At 42.8% G+C, this 20,187-nt stretch overlaps 1 protein-coding gene across 2 annotated transcripts in view; it reads right to left on the bottom strand.

The window, feature by feature from the left end:
• Positions 1–456: 456 nt before the first annotated feature.
• The window catches only part of LOC147024174 (phosphatidylinositol 5-phosphate 4-kinase type-2 alpha-like), a 45,914-nt gene continuing 26,183 nt past the window's right edge, over positions 457–20,187 (bottom strand). The window contains exons 4-11 of one of the 2 annotated variants that reach the window (XM_085883828.1): positions 18,339–18,407; positions 16,781–16,933; positions 16,246–16,392; positions 16,087–16,125; positions 10,022–10,135; positions 2,972–3,350; positions 2,745–2,848; positions 457–772 (exon numbers count right to left, since the gene is read on the bottom strand). In XM_085883828.1, coding sequence (XP_085739954.1) covers positions 692–772; positions 2,745–2,848; positions 2,972–3,350; positions 10,022–10,135; positions 16,087–16,125; positions 16,246–16,392; positions 16,781–16,933; positions 18,339–18,407 — 1,086 coding nt within the window. In that variant the 3' untranslated portion in view covers positions 457–691. The remainder of the gene's footprint in view (positions 773–2,744; positions 2,849–2,971; positions 3,351–10,021; positions 10,136–16,086; positions 16,126–16,245; positions 16,393–16,780; positions 16,934–18,338; positions 18,408–20,187) is intronic. The other variant, XM_085883830.1, reaches the window with a different exon arrangement.

Raw genomic sequence — 20,187 nt, 5'->3', positions numbered from 1 at the left:
TTTTTTAAACAATAATCACAAGTTAAATACATAACACCAGGGCTGCTGCGTATGCATGGCAAACAATAATTTGAACAGGACAAAAATGCCACTTTTATATGTATATATTATATATAAATGGATAATTTCATACTTGCACTTGACCTATAAGGCCAAAAACTGTACTGTTTTGGGTTCCAACTGTCAAAGCCTTCATCCCATTCACTGCAACATGCCTATAAGACTTTACATGCATGGCACAAACATTGGTGTTGCAGCAGTGCCACTGTAAACTAAAGAAGAAAGTTGGCCATTTCAAAAAATAAAAAAAAATTCTTCCAAAACGTAGGAACCATTTGTTTTTCAATATATATATATATATATATATATATATATATATATATATATATATATATATATATATATATATATATATATATATATATATATATATATATATATATATATATATATATATATATATATATATATATATATATATATATATATATATATATATATATATATATATATATATATAACTCCCCCCCCAAAAAAAAAACAGCCACAAACAGGTGAAATACCATGCCTTGCAGAGCAGATCTCACATGGGTTTTCTTTCCTTCCCTCCACAAACATCGATGTATTCCGCTCCCCCAAACATCCTTAGTTGAAGGCCCAAACATCCTTGCTTTGCATGGGAGATGCCTGGTTACATCACAATTTCATTTACAAAGTCCAGAAATCGTTTCCCATACTGCTCAGGGTTCACTGTTGAGATCTCAGCACCAGCCTGAATATGGAGGAGGGGAGAATTATTTTAATAAATATCAATCACAACGGAACTTTTCACATTGCATCTTAAGCTGCACTGTCATTTCACAAGAAAGATCACAATAGATGGATGATCATGGGTATGTATATATAATATAAACAGTTTGAAATACAAGGCTGGAGTATTTCACCATGATGTGCCCTTGTGGATTTTTTTGGAGTGTAATTAAAAGGGATTGGGAGATATTATACAGACAGTACAAGGTGTTTCAAAAGTCTGGAGGTATTTATTTTATTTTAATAAGTGCTCTGATTGCAAGCCACTGACATGCATACACCAATTCTCGTATGTAGGTTTATTTCAACATTTAACACAAGCAGAGTACTGGCCCGACGGGCGATCTTGTTCCAAGCATGCAATACGTTCTTCTGATGCATACTTTTATTTGGGCGGTGTATAGGCAACAACAAAAAAAATAACCCAGGTTACATGCATGAAGTAAAACATACCTGCTGCTTAGAATTCAAAACACCTCACTAATCTCCTTCCTACCTGGAGGCGGCGTGACACGATGCACACTTACATGGAGAATTTGCATCGTGTCCTCTCCTCCTCCCCAACTCCTTCCAAGACCACCAGCAAGGATAAAAACATCCCAATACATTAATGGAGGTCATGCTGATCCTATTTAGCAAGTTTTGTGTAATCAGCTGAGAATTTTTTATTTTTTTTTTATTTTTTTTTCTCATCGAGCAGTTTCAGAGAAAGATCCAAAGTTTTTCCTTTGTTTCCAAAATGGCTGCCACACCACTGACCTATGGCATCATAATCATCAAAACATTCTACATGAGTAGTTGCATCTCTGGTGAAAACTGTCAATCGGATAAGAGGTTACAGAGAAAACTAGAAGGGAACTCGGTAGAGTGCATACCTCCGCCCTGCAATGCCTGATCCACGAGAACATATCTGGCCCAATACATTTTTGAAATATCGTGCTATTTATCATTTTTGAGCCCTTTCTCTCAATGGTGAAGAATCACTTTTAAAAATTCTCGTAGTCTGATCCAGATCCGGATCTTCACCAAAATATAATCACTTTGTTCTTGTCACGCACCAAACCTGTCCACAACTTTTAGAAATATCCTGTACACAAACAAACAAACAAAGCGGTGAAAACATAACCTCCTTGGTGGAGGTACATCTCCGTGGTGGAGGTAACAAAGAACATTAGCATGGACAGATGTACATCCAATCCAAAACCAATGCCTTGAGTGACATCGTCAGCAGCCGCATAAAAATAAACTAGACAACAAAACGTCGTGACGTCAACCAATGTGCCTCCAGCCCACATTATTATAGATACTTGTACCAAGTTTGATTTAAATCCCTTCAGCTGTTCGAGTATTACATATTTACCCAACATGACCTTTGGATCTCATGATGGCAAAGTCTATATCGGTTAGTCTTTGCGTCTTAATGTATACTTATACCAAGTTTGGTTAAAAATCCATCACTGGTTCACAAGTTAGCACGGTAACACAATGTTGACTGAACGGGACCTCTGACCTCTTGACCACATCATCCAATCAATTTATCTTTGCATCATCATACATACTTGGACCCCTTCAGCCGCTCTCAATCACGGGGAGAGACAAACGGACAACCCGAAAACAAAGCCTCCGGCGACTTCATTAGTTGAGGCATTTAAAACAAAACAAAAAAAAAGCATGAAATGATGAAAAACATTTCCTACGATTCTGGACTTTTGAAACACCCTGTACATAAAGACTGGTCATATATTGTATTCTTGTCACCAATCCTTGGTATATTTGTGGGAGTGGCAAATATCATGAAGTGAGACGAGGCAGGACAAGTGATCAAAATAAAAGTGAGTGCGTGTGAAAAACGGAGACGAGGATTGATAAATAGTGCAATCAACTCCACCAACACATGCTCACTCATCTGTGAGTACCTCACTTGTCAAACTTACCCCATGCTTGACAGTTTTTGCAGCATGAGCAGCTTTCTTCCTTGTGTCATAGTGAGTGAGGATATCGATAATTGCCATGAAATACACTTCCCTGCACTGGGCACCTACAAAAGGGAAGGAGGATGGGGATGATGGAAATGAGCAATCAATAATATTGGCCATGCTTTCAAGCTGTTCTTCATATATGAAGTGGCTAAAAATGAAAATCCGCTGAAAAGATGACTTACTTGAGTGTGATTTGATGGCGTAAACGTCGTAATTTGGATCAAATTCGCCAGGCTCCATCGGCTTCATGTGGGACAGCGAGAAGGCTGTTGTGTCAGGGGATGTGCCTGGAGAGCCAAAGACAAACTCTCCCTCTGAGCCATCCTCATCTGGTGTTTCATCCGTGAAAATTCTCACTGCATTCAACTCCCTGTTTTCTTCCTCATCCTCTCTTGGCTGCTTCAAGTCTTCCATCAAATCTCCCATCCTGTCGTCCGTTTCTTTCTTGTCCACATTCTTCCTTGCCCCATGCGGCTCTTCTTCCTCCTCGTTGGCAGTGTGATCTACATCATGGATTCCAACCAGCAAACTATAGTCCATGATCTTGAGGTTTGTAAGGAACTGTAATTTTAAGATTGCAAGGGGAGGATTGGAGCAAAGAAAAACATTAACCTGCAGTGTACAACTCGACATCTGCGATCGCCAAGGGTAAGCCTCCCCGGCTTACCCATGAAGATCGCCCGCAACTTTACCCTTAGTCCACGATCCAGTGATGGCATATTTTGGTCAGACCACGATATTACCTTGATCTTCAGCATTTAGGGATAGAGTGTAAAGTAAGAAAATGTGTTTCCCATGTACAATCTATCCCACAAAAAAAATCATGAAATTTGGAGGAAAATTATTGAAGTTGTGATCAAAAAGGTGTTTTTTTTTTTTTTGTTAATTTGGTCACAATCCCCCCCAAAAAAAGTAGGTCAAGCACAATTTCAACAATACAGGTACAGTACACTTGTGATGCAAGAACATCTTGGAAGACCAAGCAGTCTGCGATTCTGCATTGGCAAAATTGAGCGATGACAAATTTTTTTCAGACCAGCATTTGATCTTGAACTTCAACCCGAAGGGGTGTAAATTAAGCGTAAATGCGCTTTACCGGGGCTATCTGGAGGGCAATTTTGTTCTGATCGGACAAACCTTAGTCAAGTTATGGTGAAAATCAAGTCTATAAGTACATTAAGACCATAAAAATTAGGTCAATGTCCAAAAATGTCAACCCTGCATCTATCTATAATTCCAGGTGTGTGTGTGTGTGTGTGTGTGTGTGTGTGTGTGTGTGTGTGTGTGTGTGTGTGTGTGTGTGTGTGTGTGTGTCCGCTGTTTCGATCTAATTGAAACTTGCCAGGTATATTGCTGGGATCCCGAGGATGTGCCTTTTCAAGGTTTGATATTAATCGGACAAGTGCTTCCCGGTTCCGGGTTTGGAGTGACGAGGTCTCCTTCCGGGCTCCCTGCTGACGTTCTCAAAGTTGTTTCCGGTCGTTATTTGTCCCGTTTTAACTGTTTAATTTTCTCACCTACATGTTACTGTGTGTTCCTAGTTCGGTTTTGTTTCAAAAATCGTGCTATTTTGTGAGTATTTTTGTAGACGTTCTTACCTGGTGTTTGAGGCCGAGGCTTGAGGCCTACCGGTTCCACTCGGTGTTCGATCATTTTTTTTTTGTTTGTTTTTTTGTTTTTTTTCTCCCCATTACCTTCAATTTCTATCCTCCCCATTACCTTCAATTTTCATCCTCCCCACTTTCCAAACATCCCCCCATTCTCCCAACTAATCTTTCTTATCTCAAAAAAAAATAAAAACTACCCAACAACAGCAACAACACGGTCACGTTCTCCCGATTCTGCTTCTTCTTCTTCCTCTTAACTTCCTCCTCGTCTTCTTCCTCGATTTTTTTTCTACACTTCCATGACCTAATCTGTTGAACTCTCAAACACCAATATTAACAACAAAAACGATCTTATAATGCTTCATCTTCCTCTCTCATACATGTGGTACTCTTTACTGTTTCATAATAAACTACTCTTCTGCTATTTTAACAGACTGCTCTCATTTCGACCTCTCCTTCATTCCTTGCCTAAAAAAATACAACTATTACAGCGCTTCTTCTCTCCATTCTCTGAATTCGCCTTCATTGCATCCATCAAGAATTGTGTTAAATCGCATCTCTGACCTAAAACTTTTAATAACCACAGTTTGCCATCGATGTTCGCTTTCCATCAACCATCCTTTTTTTCCAACTTCAGTGCCAACTTCAGTGCCAACTCACCCCCCTCACCCCTCACTCTCAAAGCAACCATCCCACTCTTCTCCCTCCAAGCCTCCCTCTCACCTCTCTCAAAAATTCCCCCTCACCTTTCTCCCACCTTTCATCCCCCTCAAAGTTGCCCCCCTCTCATCCACCAAGCCGACTCCCTCCACTGCCCTCTCACCTCATCTCTTCACTCCACCTCCTCCAATCCTCAACTGCCTTCTTCCTTGTCTCTTGTCCCCCCTCTACCCCAGCACCACAGAGCCTTTTCTCCTCCTCATTCGGCCCCCTCCCCTCGCTATTCTGCAATACCCCACACTCTTTCAACAACCCTCCTTACCTCCCCCCCTCGTCCCTTGTCCTACCCTCCCCCTTCCCCTCCACCTCCTGCACCCAAAGCCTCCTCCCCTACCTCTTCATTAAAAGTGTGGACCTCAAATATCCGGGGCCTTCGCTCAAACCTTTCAGATCTTTCCATACAGGTTGCCACTGACAAACCAGACATTATCTGCCTAACAGAAACTTTCCTCTCCCAAGACGTGTCTGACTCCCAAGTATCTCTCCCCGGTTACTCCCTCTTACGGTATGACAGACCTGAGCCTCGTCCTGGTGGAGGTGTTGCTCTCTTCATCAAAGACTCCATTCCTCACTCTCCATGCACTGCTCTCACTCCCCCACACCCCCAGGAATACCTCTGGCTTCGGCTTCCCTCCACTCCCACCTCATGTTTATTTGTGTACTGTACCGTCCACCGAACAGTGATGACTCCATCTACACCTCACTATCCGAAAACATGGACCATCTTCTATCTTCTCATCCAAACTCTCTCTTCCTCTTATGTGGTGACTTCAATTGTCATCACGCCAGTTGGCTCGGTGTGGGTACCTCTCTCACCTGCCATGGCACCTCAGCAAAAGCTTTCTGCGACTCAATCGGTCAACTTCCCGACCCGGATCTCAACCAATGGTACTCCATCTCTTCTGGATCTGATTTTGACAAATTTCCCTGACAATATCTGCTGCTCTTCCTTCGCTCCAATCGGTTCTTCTGACCACGTCCTTGTCAAAGTGGACATCACTCTGGCTGTTATCAGAGAACCACCTCACCGCCGTCGAGTCTGGCATTTCACTCAAGCCGACTGGCAGGGTCTCCGAGCAGCCATCAAACTTAGAGACTGGTCTCCTATCACTACTTTCTCAGACATCAACTCATCCTGGGAATTCTTTCAAAGAAACTTGCTCTCCCTCATGCACAGATTTATCCCCTATCGTGTTCAGTTGTCCTACCCTTCCTCCCGCCCTTGGTTTACTGAAGCTTGTGGCGAGGCAGTTGTCCTGAAACAACTTGCCTTTGCTTCATGGAAAGCAAACCCAACTGAGGGCAATCTCAGTTCCTTCCACAAAGCTCGGAACAAGTGTGTATCTACCCTCAGGAGAGCCAGAAAACAACATCTTTCTCATCTCAAGTCTGAACTCTCAAACCTCTCTCCCTCCTCAAAATCCTGGTGGCATTTAATCAAATCTGTTTCTGGTGTATGTTCCCCCTCCATCCCCTCCCTTACCTCAAATGGCCGCACTGCTGATTCCACACGTGATAAAGCTGAATGTCTAAACTCGGTGTTTGCAGCTAAATCTTGTGTCCTAAACCCATCACTATCTCTACCCACTTTACCCAGTCGCACCCAACTGTCCCTGGACTCTGTATCCTTTTCTCCTGACAAGGTGGAGAGCTTGCTTTCAAACCTCGAGTCAGATTCTGCAACCGGTCCAGACGGCATCAGCCCACGTGTCCTCAAAGCCTGCTCTTCTGCTCTTGCTCACCCTCTCTCTGTTTATTCACCCTCTCATTTGCCCAAAGTCATCTGCCATCTGCTTGGAAATCTGCTAACATCACTGCCCTGCATAAAAAAGGTGCTAAAACAGATCCCTGTAACTACAGACCAATCAGTCTTCTCCCAATCATCAGCAAGGTTATGGAATCCATCATCGCTTCAGACATGAAATCCTTCCTCTTCTCCAATGGCTTGATTTCCAATCATCAATTTGGTTTCAGACCAGGTCACTCTACCCTGGATATGCTGCTTCTGCTCTCCCATCAATGGATGGAGGTCCTCAATGCCAGACAGGAAATCCGAGCCGTATCCCTGGATATATCACGTGTTTTGACACAGTCTGGCACCCTGCACTACTCACCAAACTCTCTTCCCATGGTATTCAAGGCCATCTCCACTCATGGCTCGCAGACTTCCTCTCCTGTCAAAGTCAACGTGTGGCCCTAAATGGAGTTCTTTCATCCCTTCTTCCTGTGCAGGCTGGAGTTCCTCAAGGTAGCGTTCTGGGCCCTGTTCTTTTTCTGGTTTTCAATGATCTCTCCGACTCTCTGGAAAATCCTCTATTTCTCTTTGCCGACGACTCCACCCTCTGCCGTACCATCTGTCATCCCTCAGACCGGCAAGCAGCAGCTTCTTCGCTCACTGCAGATCTGGATAAAATCACAAACTGGTCCAACACGTGGAACATGTCTTTCAATCCAGACAAATCTCACACTCTCACTATGTCTCTTCAAAAGGACAGTTTAGAACCCCCCCCCCCATCCACTTTCTCAACAATCCTTTGGAAGAAGTCTTTTCTTTCAAGCTTCTGGGTCTCACTATCTGCCATGACCTTTCCTGGGAAAGTCACATTTCCAACCTCGCCTCAAAAGCCAGTCGCCGACTGGGAATCCTCCGTCGTGCAAAGTCCTTCCTCGGCCCTCTTGAGCTCCTGACCACTTACAAAGCTTTTGTCCGTAGCCTGATGGAGTACTGCTCTCCCCTCTGGGCTGGTGCTCCTGCCTCCCACCTTTCTCGGCTTCACGCTGTCGAAACCAGGGCATTTAAGATCATCGGCATCTCCCGCAATGAAGCTGAGTCTTTGGGCCTCTCACTCAATCACCGCGGTTGGTCGGTGGTCTTTCTGTCTTCTACAGACTTCTCTCCAGCCTTGCCCCCCATGCTCTCTCTGCGATTTGTCCCCACATTTCCACAGTGCACTCAAGGTCCGCCAACAACCCCCTTCTGGTAAAACTACCAAAATCACGAATCACTGCTCATCTTCACTCTTTCATTCCTCTTTTTTCCCGCATTTGGAATAAATTTCCTCACCTATTCTTTCCAATTCTTCCCTCCAGGCTTTCAAAACAGCTGTTCACCACCACCTCTTATCTTCCCCCATCCAAATCCTCGATCTTTTCTACCCCCGATAATCCACCCAAGCCCACTTCCTTCTTTCCTGAAAGTCCCTGTAATGTCCATCTTCTCTTCGCCATGTTCCCCGTCCCATCCCCATCCCTCTCCCTTCCATAGTTCACCTAATGTGTCTGTTCCCCACTGTTTTGTCCCTTCCACTCCCGCCCCTCTTGTCTCATGCCCCCCTTGCTGTAAGTTGTGTGTTAGCTCTCATACGAGCCTCGACAAGGTATACAAAAAAATTATTATTATTATTTTTTTTTTTTACGGGCACGTACTACTACTACTATATAATTATATATATTCACATTATTGATGCAAAATTTTATTCCGAAAGTCCCAGCCAGCTCGGAAATTAAACGTGCAGGAAGAGTGCCACCCCCCCGCCCCCTCCTAAATTAGTGGTTTAGTACTCCCAGTGATCTAAAACTGTCATACCATTAAAATTTTGGGGCACTAATTGTAGAAACAAACCCGACAACAGCAATAAGCCTTCCCCCATCCTATAGTGGGATTCTTAAGCCATTTGGCCGATCATATCTGCACTGCGTACTTACCCAACACCCAAAGATCAATGATAAAGCATGACATAAAAAGATGTTCTTAAGGTAACTGCAATTGAACATGCACATGCATTGCACACAAGCAAAAGTCTGGAGGATGACAGAAGGGAAGGGATTTTTCTTCTTCATTCAGACATAGCATAAGGCTGTGGGGCAGCATCACTGACAGAGTGCAGATTTGCCACTGAGGGTGCAGCCCTCTACTGGTTAGGGCAGGAATTTGGAATTTGTTCAGGATGCCAGTGATGGCTTGCCTACTCTTTACGAACGACACCATGGGATCTTTTATGTCCACAAACGAGACACCTATTTAACATCCATCCGAGGGACAGCACAGCTTCATGAATCACCCTGGGAAAAAAAAAGTTTACAGCTGGGTCGGGATTCAAACCCAGGCTAGACAGTTTAGTGGCAAGTGTGCATACCTCACGGCTATCCTGTCAGCACCAGAAAGGGTACAAGATTCCCTTGGAGGGATAATCAGCTCTGTTCTTGAGCATGGAAAATATGCAAAACTATAATATACTTTGACTTTCTAATTTAACTGTTGAAGGAGTTTAAGATGATTATATCAATCTGCAATTTAAAATTTTGATCAAGGTGTATAGGAAGGCAATACATGAAATGCTTCCCACAAAAGACGACTGCTGTGTTCTTGCGTATGGCAGCTTGGCTGCTGGGGTAGCTATCATTTATTGGAAGCGTGGCTGTGCCGCCGATGCTGTGCCCCTCTACCAGTACACTGGTACTCATTTTGCCGACCTCAGAAGGATGACAGGCTGAGTCAACCCCACCTGCTGTTAATTCAGCAGCCAATGGGACTCAAACTCAGGACTCTAAGATCCTTAGCCAGCCACACTAACCACTAAGCCCACATCAGGCTTAACTTGACAACTGATGGGCAAACTCTGCTGAGTTTCCAACTCCAGGCCTATTCTGTATTACTACATCATAGATTTTGGATTCCCTTCCCATGTTGCATCCAGTAAAAGTTCGATTTAGGGTGACATAAAAAGCACAACAATGAGTGGGAGTGCATAAAAAGGTGTGGCATAATTATTTTTAACATCAAGATAGTGAAAGGCATTTTAGGGGCATTTCAATAAGTTACGCCATAAAACCAAGAAAATGTGCCTCTACTAGCATATCTTGTGATCATTCCAAAAAGCACAATAGCACACGTCAAAGACCAACCTCAACATCCCGAGCGAGCTTGTCCAAAAAGAGCTGCTTGTTCACATCCCCAATTACTATCTTCCGTCCATCGTTGAGGAAGTCATTGTCCTTCAATGTAGGAAGCTCCTTTGTCTGAAATTACACGCATATAATTATAGAGCAAACACTTTTTGCACAATGGAGTGTTTTTGTGATCCAAATGTTGGAGCCATCATCAATGTCACCAATGTGTGGGTGTGCTTGCAAACCAATATGACTCATTAATGTGCACGATCTACAAAACAAATGATCTTTCTTGGGCAAATCGCATTTCAAAGTTGGCCTCCAAAGCCAGCTGTCGACTGAGCATCCTCAATCATAATCATTCCTTGGCACACATGAACTCTTAGCTACCAACAAGGTCGCCATCCACAGCTTGATGGAATACTGTTCTCCCCTCTGGGCTGTTTTCCCTGCCTCACATCTTGCTCAGCTTGACACCATGGAAACAAAGGCCTGCGATGTCTGGAATCTCCCACAATGAAGCTGATTCTCTGGGTCTATCACTTCACCATCATGAACAGGTCCATGGTCTCTCCATCTTCCACCTCCTCCTTTCTGGTCTTGCACCCTCTGCTCTTTCCATGATTTGTCTCCCCCAAGGTTTCTTCAGGGCACACACTGTCCACCATCAACCCCCTTCTGGTGAAACTACCTAAATCCATGATCATTGCTCACCTCCAATAATTTGTTCCTCTTTTTTCCCCACCTGTGGAACAAACTTCCACATTCTCTTCAATCTCATTCTTCCCTCCAGGTCTTCAAGATTTCTGTTTGAACACCATTTCAGAACATCCGCAATCCAAAACCATGTTTGTCCAAGTCTCCCTCTATCTTTACCTTCAAACTCTGCTGTTGGTGTTTCTCCTCTCTCTCTCTCTCTACTGTTCATTTTGTCCTGTTGTGTCCTGATCCAATCAGTGTACTTTCTCTTCCACGAGCCTTGATTATGTATACAAAAGAAAACAAAAAAAGTTCAGCCTCATGGAGGTATGCGCTCCACTGAGTGCAGTTCTCGTTCTCATACAACTCATGTAGCCATTTGCATTGTAATTTAATCATTAGAGGTGGCAAGAGCAGAGATCTTTCACAACGTCTTATGGTGATTATCTATTGTGTATGGTGGCAAGTTGTACAGGATGGATTAATAGCTGCTAAGGCATAAGTGCACAAGTAAGAGTGCATTTTATTGCTGATGATTGAGCAAAAGTTCACCTCCTGGCCCTCTATGCAAGTTCTGGTCTCAAAAGAGCTCAAGAGGATAACAACCCCATCATCTGTGCTGAGGACACTTCCAAAGGAGGACCCCTGTTGGGGCACTCCAGCCTTAAGGATGAGAGGAGAGGAAAGGATGCCACTGGCAACAACTTGAATATGCTAGTTGAAGAAGTCAAAGTCAAATGTGAAGGTGGCCTTGTTTGCCACAAGCAATGAGCTTGGCAAGCAGAGCAGGATGCCAAAGTGTTGAATGTTTGAGATAGGTCCATAGAGATGTCCAAGATAGACCTCTTCTTTTAGACTTGGGACATCCAACGATTTCTGCAAGATGAGCAAACAGCATGTCCAAAGTTGTGACCACCAGGGAATCGAAACTTATTGACATCGATCAGGCCGTTTGAAAAGAGGAAAGCCTACATCGGCAGCAATTATGGATTCCTTGATTTTGCTTGTACTTGAAGTCAGCGTACTGGCCTGTAGTCTGTTTGGTTTCTTTTTGCACCCTTCTTGCATATAATAAGTTCCCTTGTAAGTAACTTCAACATAGGTCATTTGGCCCATTAATGAGGTCATAAGGCTCTAATGTTGCCAACTTACGGCTGTTTGTCTGTGCTCTATTTTTATTAATGCTGAGCATCAAGCAAGGAAGCAGCACGTACCATTTTTAAAGTTTCGTATGACTCGGTCAGGGTTCGAACCACTGACCTCCCAGATACAGAGCAAGGCAGACGCTTTAACCACTACGAGTCTGGTAAATGGGAGTGATGGGAGCAGACTTACATACAGATCGTATGCAATTAAAGGAAGACAGACTGAGGAGAAATAAGAGTAGCAGAACAGTATCTGAGAACTTGGGCAAGCTGGTATAGTGAGCTGGTTCAGTGTTTGTTCTTCTTTGAGGATGTGTGGCACCCATTTTGCCATCTTTGTTTTGCAAAAGCTCTCGATGACGATTGAATGCACCGTTGCCTTTGGTATTCATGACTGTTGAAAGTTCTTGAATGGTGATATGCCATTCTTGAGAGGAGTGAAATCAACAATGACACTGTCCTCTGCGGAAAGCCTGCGTTGACGTTGTCAATCACGCAAATCTGGTTTTTCCTACCAGACAGGATACCACTCATTCAACGTTTCAGGTACGGACAAGTGTTTGTAAGAACTGCAAAGGCTTTTGTTTTTTTTTTCCACTTCCATTTTATTCTGCACGACCATGATTTTAACACGAGTTTAGATGTCGTCTTCGCCAAGCATTTTTGGCATTTCCTCATCCTTGGTGTTGAAGCCAGTTTAATTTGAACGAAAATTCGGCCTCTGTCCCAGTAAATGAGACAGTACACATGTACTTTAACAGTGTGATGACAACTATTGGGATGAGCATCATATTCATAATACATCACAACCGATGTACACGAGCAGAGTACCTGCTCTGCAGGCAATTTTTGTTCCAAGCATGCACCACGTTCTTGTGACACATCCCTTTATTTGGGTGGTGTACAAGCAAGAGGGGGGCACTGCCTCAATCGCTCCTGACAAAAAATAAAATAATAAAAAAATTGGACCACTGGACCTGTAGCTTATCTGGGCCCCAGCTGAATGTAACCCAAATTTGGTAGCATTCCGACTGGTGGGTCTGGAGAAGAAGATTTTTGAACTAATTTACTAAGTCGGCCATTTTGATCTCCTTAAAGTCACGTGACCGGAATGAGCTTTACAATTCCTGTTACCAGTCAGGAGATTAACGTTGCTGCCAAATTTCAGCCGGATCGGCCCAGCGGTTTGGCCGGAGAAGTCGAAAAAGGAGGATGGACGGATGAATGGATAGTGCTTGATGACAATACATTATCTGGAATTAAAATTCCAGATAAGCTAATAACCCAAGTTGCGTACATGAAGCAAAGACAGGCATACGGCTTATGTGCATATGTAATACACCGTGGTTATATAGCTCAGATCATTTTGTCGTTGTATAGCTCGGATCATCACAACAATTGCAGTTAGAGTACTGTAATCATACATGAACAAAACAAACAGAATTTCTGGGAAATCACATGCTTGATCGAGGAACGGTTTTAATACATCATGCACATGTACATGTACATTTTAAAATCAATTGTGGCCTTAATCACATCAAAAAGATGAAGGTTCACCCATGCTGGCAGATCGGCGTACTTCACAGATCATGAAGAGCGTGGAACACCAACAGTCCTTTAACAGCCACAATTATTCCCACATTCTTGTGGAGTTGGCCAGGGGGAGTTTCTAACCCAACTCTTTCATGAACTGTCTGGATAGGCTTGTTGCTCAAATTAGTAAGGGCAGACTTTTATAATTTGTTCAGGATGACAATAATAACTCGCCTACTCTTCACGAAGGACACTCTGGGATCTTTAACGGCCAGCAGACGGGACGCCCGTTTAACATCCATCTTAGGGACAGTGCACACACACACACACACACACACACACACACACACACACACACACACACACACACACACACACACACACACACACACACACACACACACACACACACACACACACACACACACACACACACACTGCCTGTGAAACAGCGGCATGACAATTTATAGCTGCGTCGAGATTCAAACCCAGGCGGGCTACATAGCTGAGGCGAGTGCCGTGTAACACGAACGGCATATGAATTAAACTTCTTTGCAGTGCTTTCAGCCAGATTTGAGCCCACAACCTCTGGGAAGTCAGTCCATTGTCCTCACCACTACAATACCCTACCCCCTATTGTCGACATATAAACGGTGGAAATTTCAGAAGAATACTGCACTTCAATTTTTTTTTTTAAAACAAAATGAAGTAACATGAACACAAAGACTGTCTTCCACACATTAGTTCCCCTATCCACCCCCTTCCACCACATTATATTTCCAAAACTGGAAAATCCTTTAAAAAAATCCCATTAAAGATTAAAACTAAGTAGTGGCAGAGAATATTAACCCACAAGTGGGTCGTTTACACATATCCAAATTGAACTTGGGGTGGGGGGGGGGTGGAAGAACATCAGTACAGTGTTAAAACTGGAAAGCCACTCTTGTAGAACGCATACCTCTGCCACATAATGCCTGATCTATGAGAACATATTGGGCCCAATACATTTTTGAAATATCATGCGATACAGTACTACATCGTTTTTGGCCCAATCTCTCAATGGTGAAGAATCACTTAAAAGATTCTAGAAGTCAGATCCATATCTTCACCAAAATCGAATCAGTTCGTCCTCGTCACACAACAAACCTGTCCACAATTTCATCCGGATCCATCCACAACTTTTTGAGATATGCTGTATATCTTTTTTGGCCTGATCTCTCAATGGTGAAGAATCACTTTAAAAATTAAATACTTGATCCATATTTGGATCTTCACCAAAACGGAATCACTCCTTCCTTGTCACACACCCAACGTGTCCACCAAGTTTCATCCGAATCTGTCCACAACTTTTTTGAGACATTGTGCTACATATAGTTTTTGGCCCTATCTCTCAATCGTGAAGAATCACTTAAAAAAATTCTCATATCCGGATCTGGATTCAGATCCTCACCAAAATCAAACGTTGCTGTCCTTCGCCGGTCATGTACACACACAAAAAAATTTCAGAACGATTGCTTGAAAACTGTGGCCAAAAAAAATGTGTGAGACAGACAGACAAACGCAACAGACCAACATACTTGGCAAAAAAAAAAAATTTCGCCAAGTAACAAAACAGACATGGAGGGGTGAAAACATAACCTCCTTAACCTTCGGTGGCAGAGGTATAATAAATGTACCTTGTATGGCTGTCCCCACAATCGATAACTCGTGCTACCTTTGTTGATGCCCTCACAGGGCGCATCCCATGACATAAGCCTGTGGAGCAGGACTCGTCTGAACACATGCATGGCACAGTGTATTGCCAGGAATAAAAACCAATCGAAGCAATTTGAGGTGAATGATTATTTGAGGACACCAAAAGCATTTTGTTGAAGACCCAAGCAGATCATTTTCTGGCCTCTCAACACTATTGAGTGTACACTGTTGCATTGTCACTCACTACTGTGCCAAATGCACATCAATGTACATTCAAAAGTTAAGCACCAAGCTCATGCATTTATATCCTGTTTACCAATTTAAGTTTTTTGGGTTTTTTTGAACTAAAAGAACGCAATGCCCGTGGGTCTGTACGTCCGTTCCTTATGGAAATCGAAGACGGCTTGGCTGGCCGTCACAAAATTTCACATTTGTGTTTGGGGTACCCATGGCCAGGTCATGGGTGTCAAATAAATACCATCTCCTCCCCACATCCCCCTCCCTGTTCCCATGAGGGTGGGGGAAATGACTTGAAGTTTTTTTTGCCTATACACATGGAATGGTGCCATTGGTTGAACCGCTGATCACTGCTAGGAGGGATAGCGAACCGCTATCGACTAGTTTACTTAAAATTTCAAATCCTGATTGTGTGCATGTCGCCTACACATGCAATCAGCTGGCTCTGTGCTGTGACCGAGATGCTGGTCATTTGGTGAATGCGAATGTGATTAAGAAAGTATAGGCTATTAGATTTTAATATTCATTCATAATGTGTACAAAGCTACTCTGATAATTTTGGGGAGGAGAAATAAATAAATAAATAAATAAATAAATATATAAATGCACTTATTTGCTGCAATTTAAATTTGCAATTTCACCAATTCATACACAACATGTCCTTGAAGCATTTTGACATTCAAACTTCCAATGTAATGTTAAGCACGACACGATGCAACATTAATGCCGGTCTTGAGGAAAAAATAAAAACAAACAATCGGGTTGACTTGCCTTTTCCTTTCCACTGGCCATTCGATCAACTGTAGAACCCTGGACACAATGTCATTCACAAAGGTTAGCATACATACAACAACCGTTGAGTACCCCCAAACAATGATAGGTCAAAAACAGAATGAAAAAGGAACAAATTTTGGAGAAGCAGAAGCCTACCTTGAGGTCATACTTCTGGTGAACAGGCAAGCGCCGACTGAAAACATTGTGTGTGACCACCATGTAAGTCTCGACTCCATCCACTGTAAGCCGATACATTCCCAAGAACTGGGGCAGCAACGTATTTCCGTGACACTCGACGATGTACTGTGGGTGAACAAGAAAGTACATTTTCCCAGGCTCCAAGTTTTAACAGCTGCAGAATTCCCACTTACTGCCCTCAAACATGCAGAGGAAGCTGCCAACTCACAGGAACGTGCTAGTTTAGGCCTCGTGGTTCCCAGGGATTTGAAATGATGTGTTCCCTCTAAAGGTCCGAGCTCCTCCACAAGTCTCGACACGAGACACACACACACACACACACACACACACACACACACACACACACACACACACACACACACACACACACACACACACACACACACACACACACACACACACACACACACACACACACACACACACACACACACACACACACACACACACACACACACACAAAAAAAAAATAAGGTATTCCTGCATTGCACACCTGGTGATACTTCGTCAGGATGCTGTGCATCTCGGCCACATCCTCGCTCACGATGGTCTTGATGACAAACCGCCGATCGTACGTGGTAAGAAATCGAGCCCCACTGCGACCCTGTCCATCGGTGATCACTGGGGCACTACGCACGACGGACCTCTGCAACAAAAACCAACAATCAACAAAAGTCACAATATGGTACCACCTCTCATTCATTCATTAACAAACAAACAAACAAACAAACCCTTCCTTCAAAACACCACAATAGCTTCTCCAAGGTCACACACGAGAGCTACTCTGGCAGCAGTTGTCAAGGTTGGCTTTTATTTTGCAGAACTCAAAATGAAAAAAAACTAGTTCAGTGCTGAATGTTTGTGCAATGATATTGTCAACACTGAGGAAGTTACACAGGAAGTGATGTCAATTTTGAGGCATCCTTATTTCAAAAACCATTCCATTCCATTCCATTCCTTACCCAGCATATAATTAAAGAACATTCTTGAGAATGCAGTGAGATCGGTGAAGGAGAGAAAATATTTGTATGTGAGCATTGGTACGCCTTCACAGCAGCAATTGCTGGTGGAAATGTAGCACTCTCAAGTCTGGTTCCATCCAATCAACCCATTATCAACCCCCCCCCCCACAAAAAAACAAACAATAATACAAAACAAAATATATATAAATATATATATATATATATATATATATATATATATATATATATATATATATATATATATATATATATATATATCCAATTCTTAAATCAGTTTAAAAAAATATTTAAATAAATATCAATAAAAAGATACAACAGGGAAACTGTTAATACGAACCGCAGGGAAGTCATAAGTCATGAGGTTAACATGTGAGAATTAACCCGTCCGATGCATTAACAATTCTTTCACAGCACAACGACCATGGTAAAGCATTGTGGAGAAGCTCTTCCCGACATGCCAATTAGTCTGTCACAGTTCAGTACCGGGGGAGGGGGGGGCAGGATCAGGACAAAAACAGTGGCAATGAGTTTGCTGAGGTGAACATGCACGAAAGACAAAGCGGTGAGCAGGACAGTGAGTGGATGGTGTGCCCTGCACTTTTAAGTGAGGCATGGGGCCTGTGGAGAAGGTCTCAGCCCTTCCTCATGCTGACCACTTCTTTTACCCCCAATTGCACAGAGCAAAGAAGACCACCGTGCTATCAATAGGGCAGATAAGCTTCAAAACAAATGCACAAACAAAACCTTGGTGAAATAAAATTATGAGCAACTATCAAAATAAAAGGCACAGCACCAATGCAGCAAAAAGCAGCAGGCTGCTCCAGGTAAAGACACTTGCCATGAGCAACAAGCCGATAAGGATGTTAACAGCCCCGTCACTGAAGCACAAGTAAGTAAAAAAAGGTATAATCGCGTTGGCAATAGCTGAAAATGAAATACCCTTGGGAGTTGGTGAGCAGTGGCAGGTGATAATCATATGTGGTTTGAAGAAGAAAACAAAACAATAAAGACAGGAAGGGCTGGGTGAGAAGGTGTTGAGATAGTAGACATTGGGATGGCGAATCTGACCTGCCAGACAGAGATAGTGCCCATCAGAGCTTTGTCCAGCTCCAGGGCAGGATGCTTTGTCATCGAATGCTGTAGATGGCCAGGGCAGGACACCAAGGAACAGGGCGGTTAGGCAAAATGGAAGTACAGCAAGAGAGAGAGAGCTACAATTGTATACTCTCCCTCCACAAGGACTATTCCATACATACAATTGTGTTTATTCACATGGTGAGGTCAAACCGACTCACAAATGGCAAGCAGAGCAAAACAAGACAAACAAAATAAAACATTGAACTCGGCATGGCTGCAAGGTGCAAGAACAAAAGAAATCATGCAACCAACGTTACCGACGCAATGGATGTCGATCTGAAATTATGCTTCATCTGGTTTGGTAACAATAATTTATTCCCATCCCATGAGTTTGTGGTGGATGGCATGCTTCAAAATATTTTAATGATGGGAAATTGGAACCAATGAAATAAAAATTAATCACGAACTGCAAAAAAAGACGACAAAGCATCTCAAAATACAAAGCACGTCCACGACCAGTTTCTACTCAAACTAAAGTTGACGAAGATGACTGTGAAAACTCGAAGGGCACCCGGTAGAGCGCATACCTCCGCCACGTAATGCCTGATCCACGAGAACATATCGGGCCCCATACATTTATGAAATATCATGCCATACAGAACTTTATCGTTTTTGGCTCTCTCAATGCTGAAGAATCACTTAAGAAATTAAATAATTCTCTTATCCAGATCCGGATTCAGATCTTCACCAAAATCGAATAAATTCGTCCTTGCTCCACACCCAACCTGTCCAGCAAATTTCATCCGAATCCGTCCACAACTTTTTGAGATATCGTGCTATGTATCGTTTTTGGTCCTCTTTCAATGGTGAAGAATCACTTCTAAAAAAATTCTAGTAGCTGGATATGGATCCGGATATTCACCAAAATCTAATCAGTTAGTCCTTGTCTCACACACACTAAACCCATCCAAAAAAAATTCCATCTGGATCTGTCGACAACTTTTTGAGATATCCTGCACAAAGGCAGACAAACAAAGCAGACAGAAAGGGGTGAAAACAACCTCCACCTTTGGTGGCAGAGGAAAACAAAAACATATATATATATATATATATATATATATATATATATATATATATATATATATATATATATATATATATATATATATATATATATATATATATATATATATATATATATATATATATATATATATATATATATATATATGGGCAATAACCCTGGGCACCCCACCTGGATAAGAAAACCAGGAAACCACTGGTAGGTGTGGATGACCCACAAAATACGAAGAATAAAATAAATATCGATGGATTTTTTTTAATGCAGTGAACAAACTTTGGTACATCAAGGCTGATGAAAGTTGTGGTTAAGTTTAATCAGAATTCTGTGTGTAGTTTCTAAGAAGAAAATAGCTATTTTGGGGGGCAATACCTATTTTGGGACTCCTCCAATCAACTGTGGTCCACCTTCATTTGTGGAAACAGGCTGCGGTATACCGGTTGAAATGGGGTAAAGCTCCAGGGATTTGTGGCATCCAGGCTAAACTTCTCAAGGCTGGTGGAAAAGCTGCACTCGTGTCGTTGCATGCAGTTCTGTGCTCTACCTGCAACACAGGCATCTTTCCAAATGACTGGAAGAGGGGCCTTGTTGTCCCTCTCTGGAAAGGGAAGGGTGATCGCCAGGACTGCAACAACTACCGAGGGGTGATGCTGCTCTGTTTGGATAATTCTTGATGGGGTTCGCCACCATCTGCTTAAGCACCAGCATCCAGAGCAGTCAGGCTTTACACTAAAGAGGTCAACTATTGACCGTATCCTT

Source organism: Eptatretus burgeri, chromosome 6 (genome assembly GCF_056783735.1).
Source record: "Eptatretus burgeri isolate ZD-2024b chromosome 6, Ebu_testis_v1, whole genome shotgun sequence".
NCBI classification, from domain to species: domain Eukaryota; kingdom Metazoa; phylum Chordata; class Myxini; order Myxiniformes; family Myxinidae; genus Eptatretus; species Eptatretus burgeri.
This window is presented reverse-complemented; position numbering and strand designations above follow the sequence as displayed.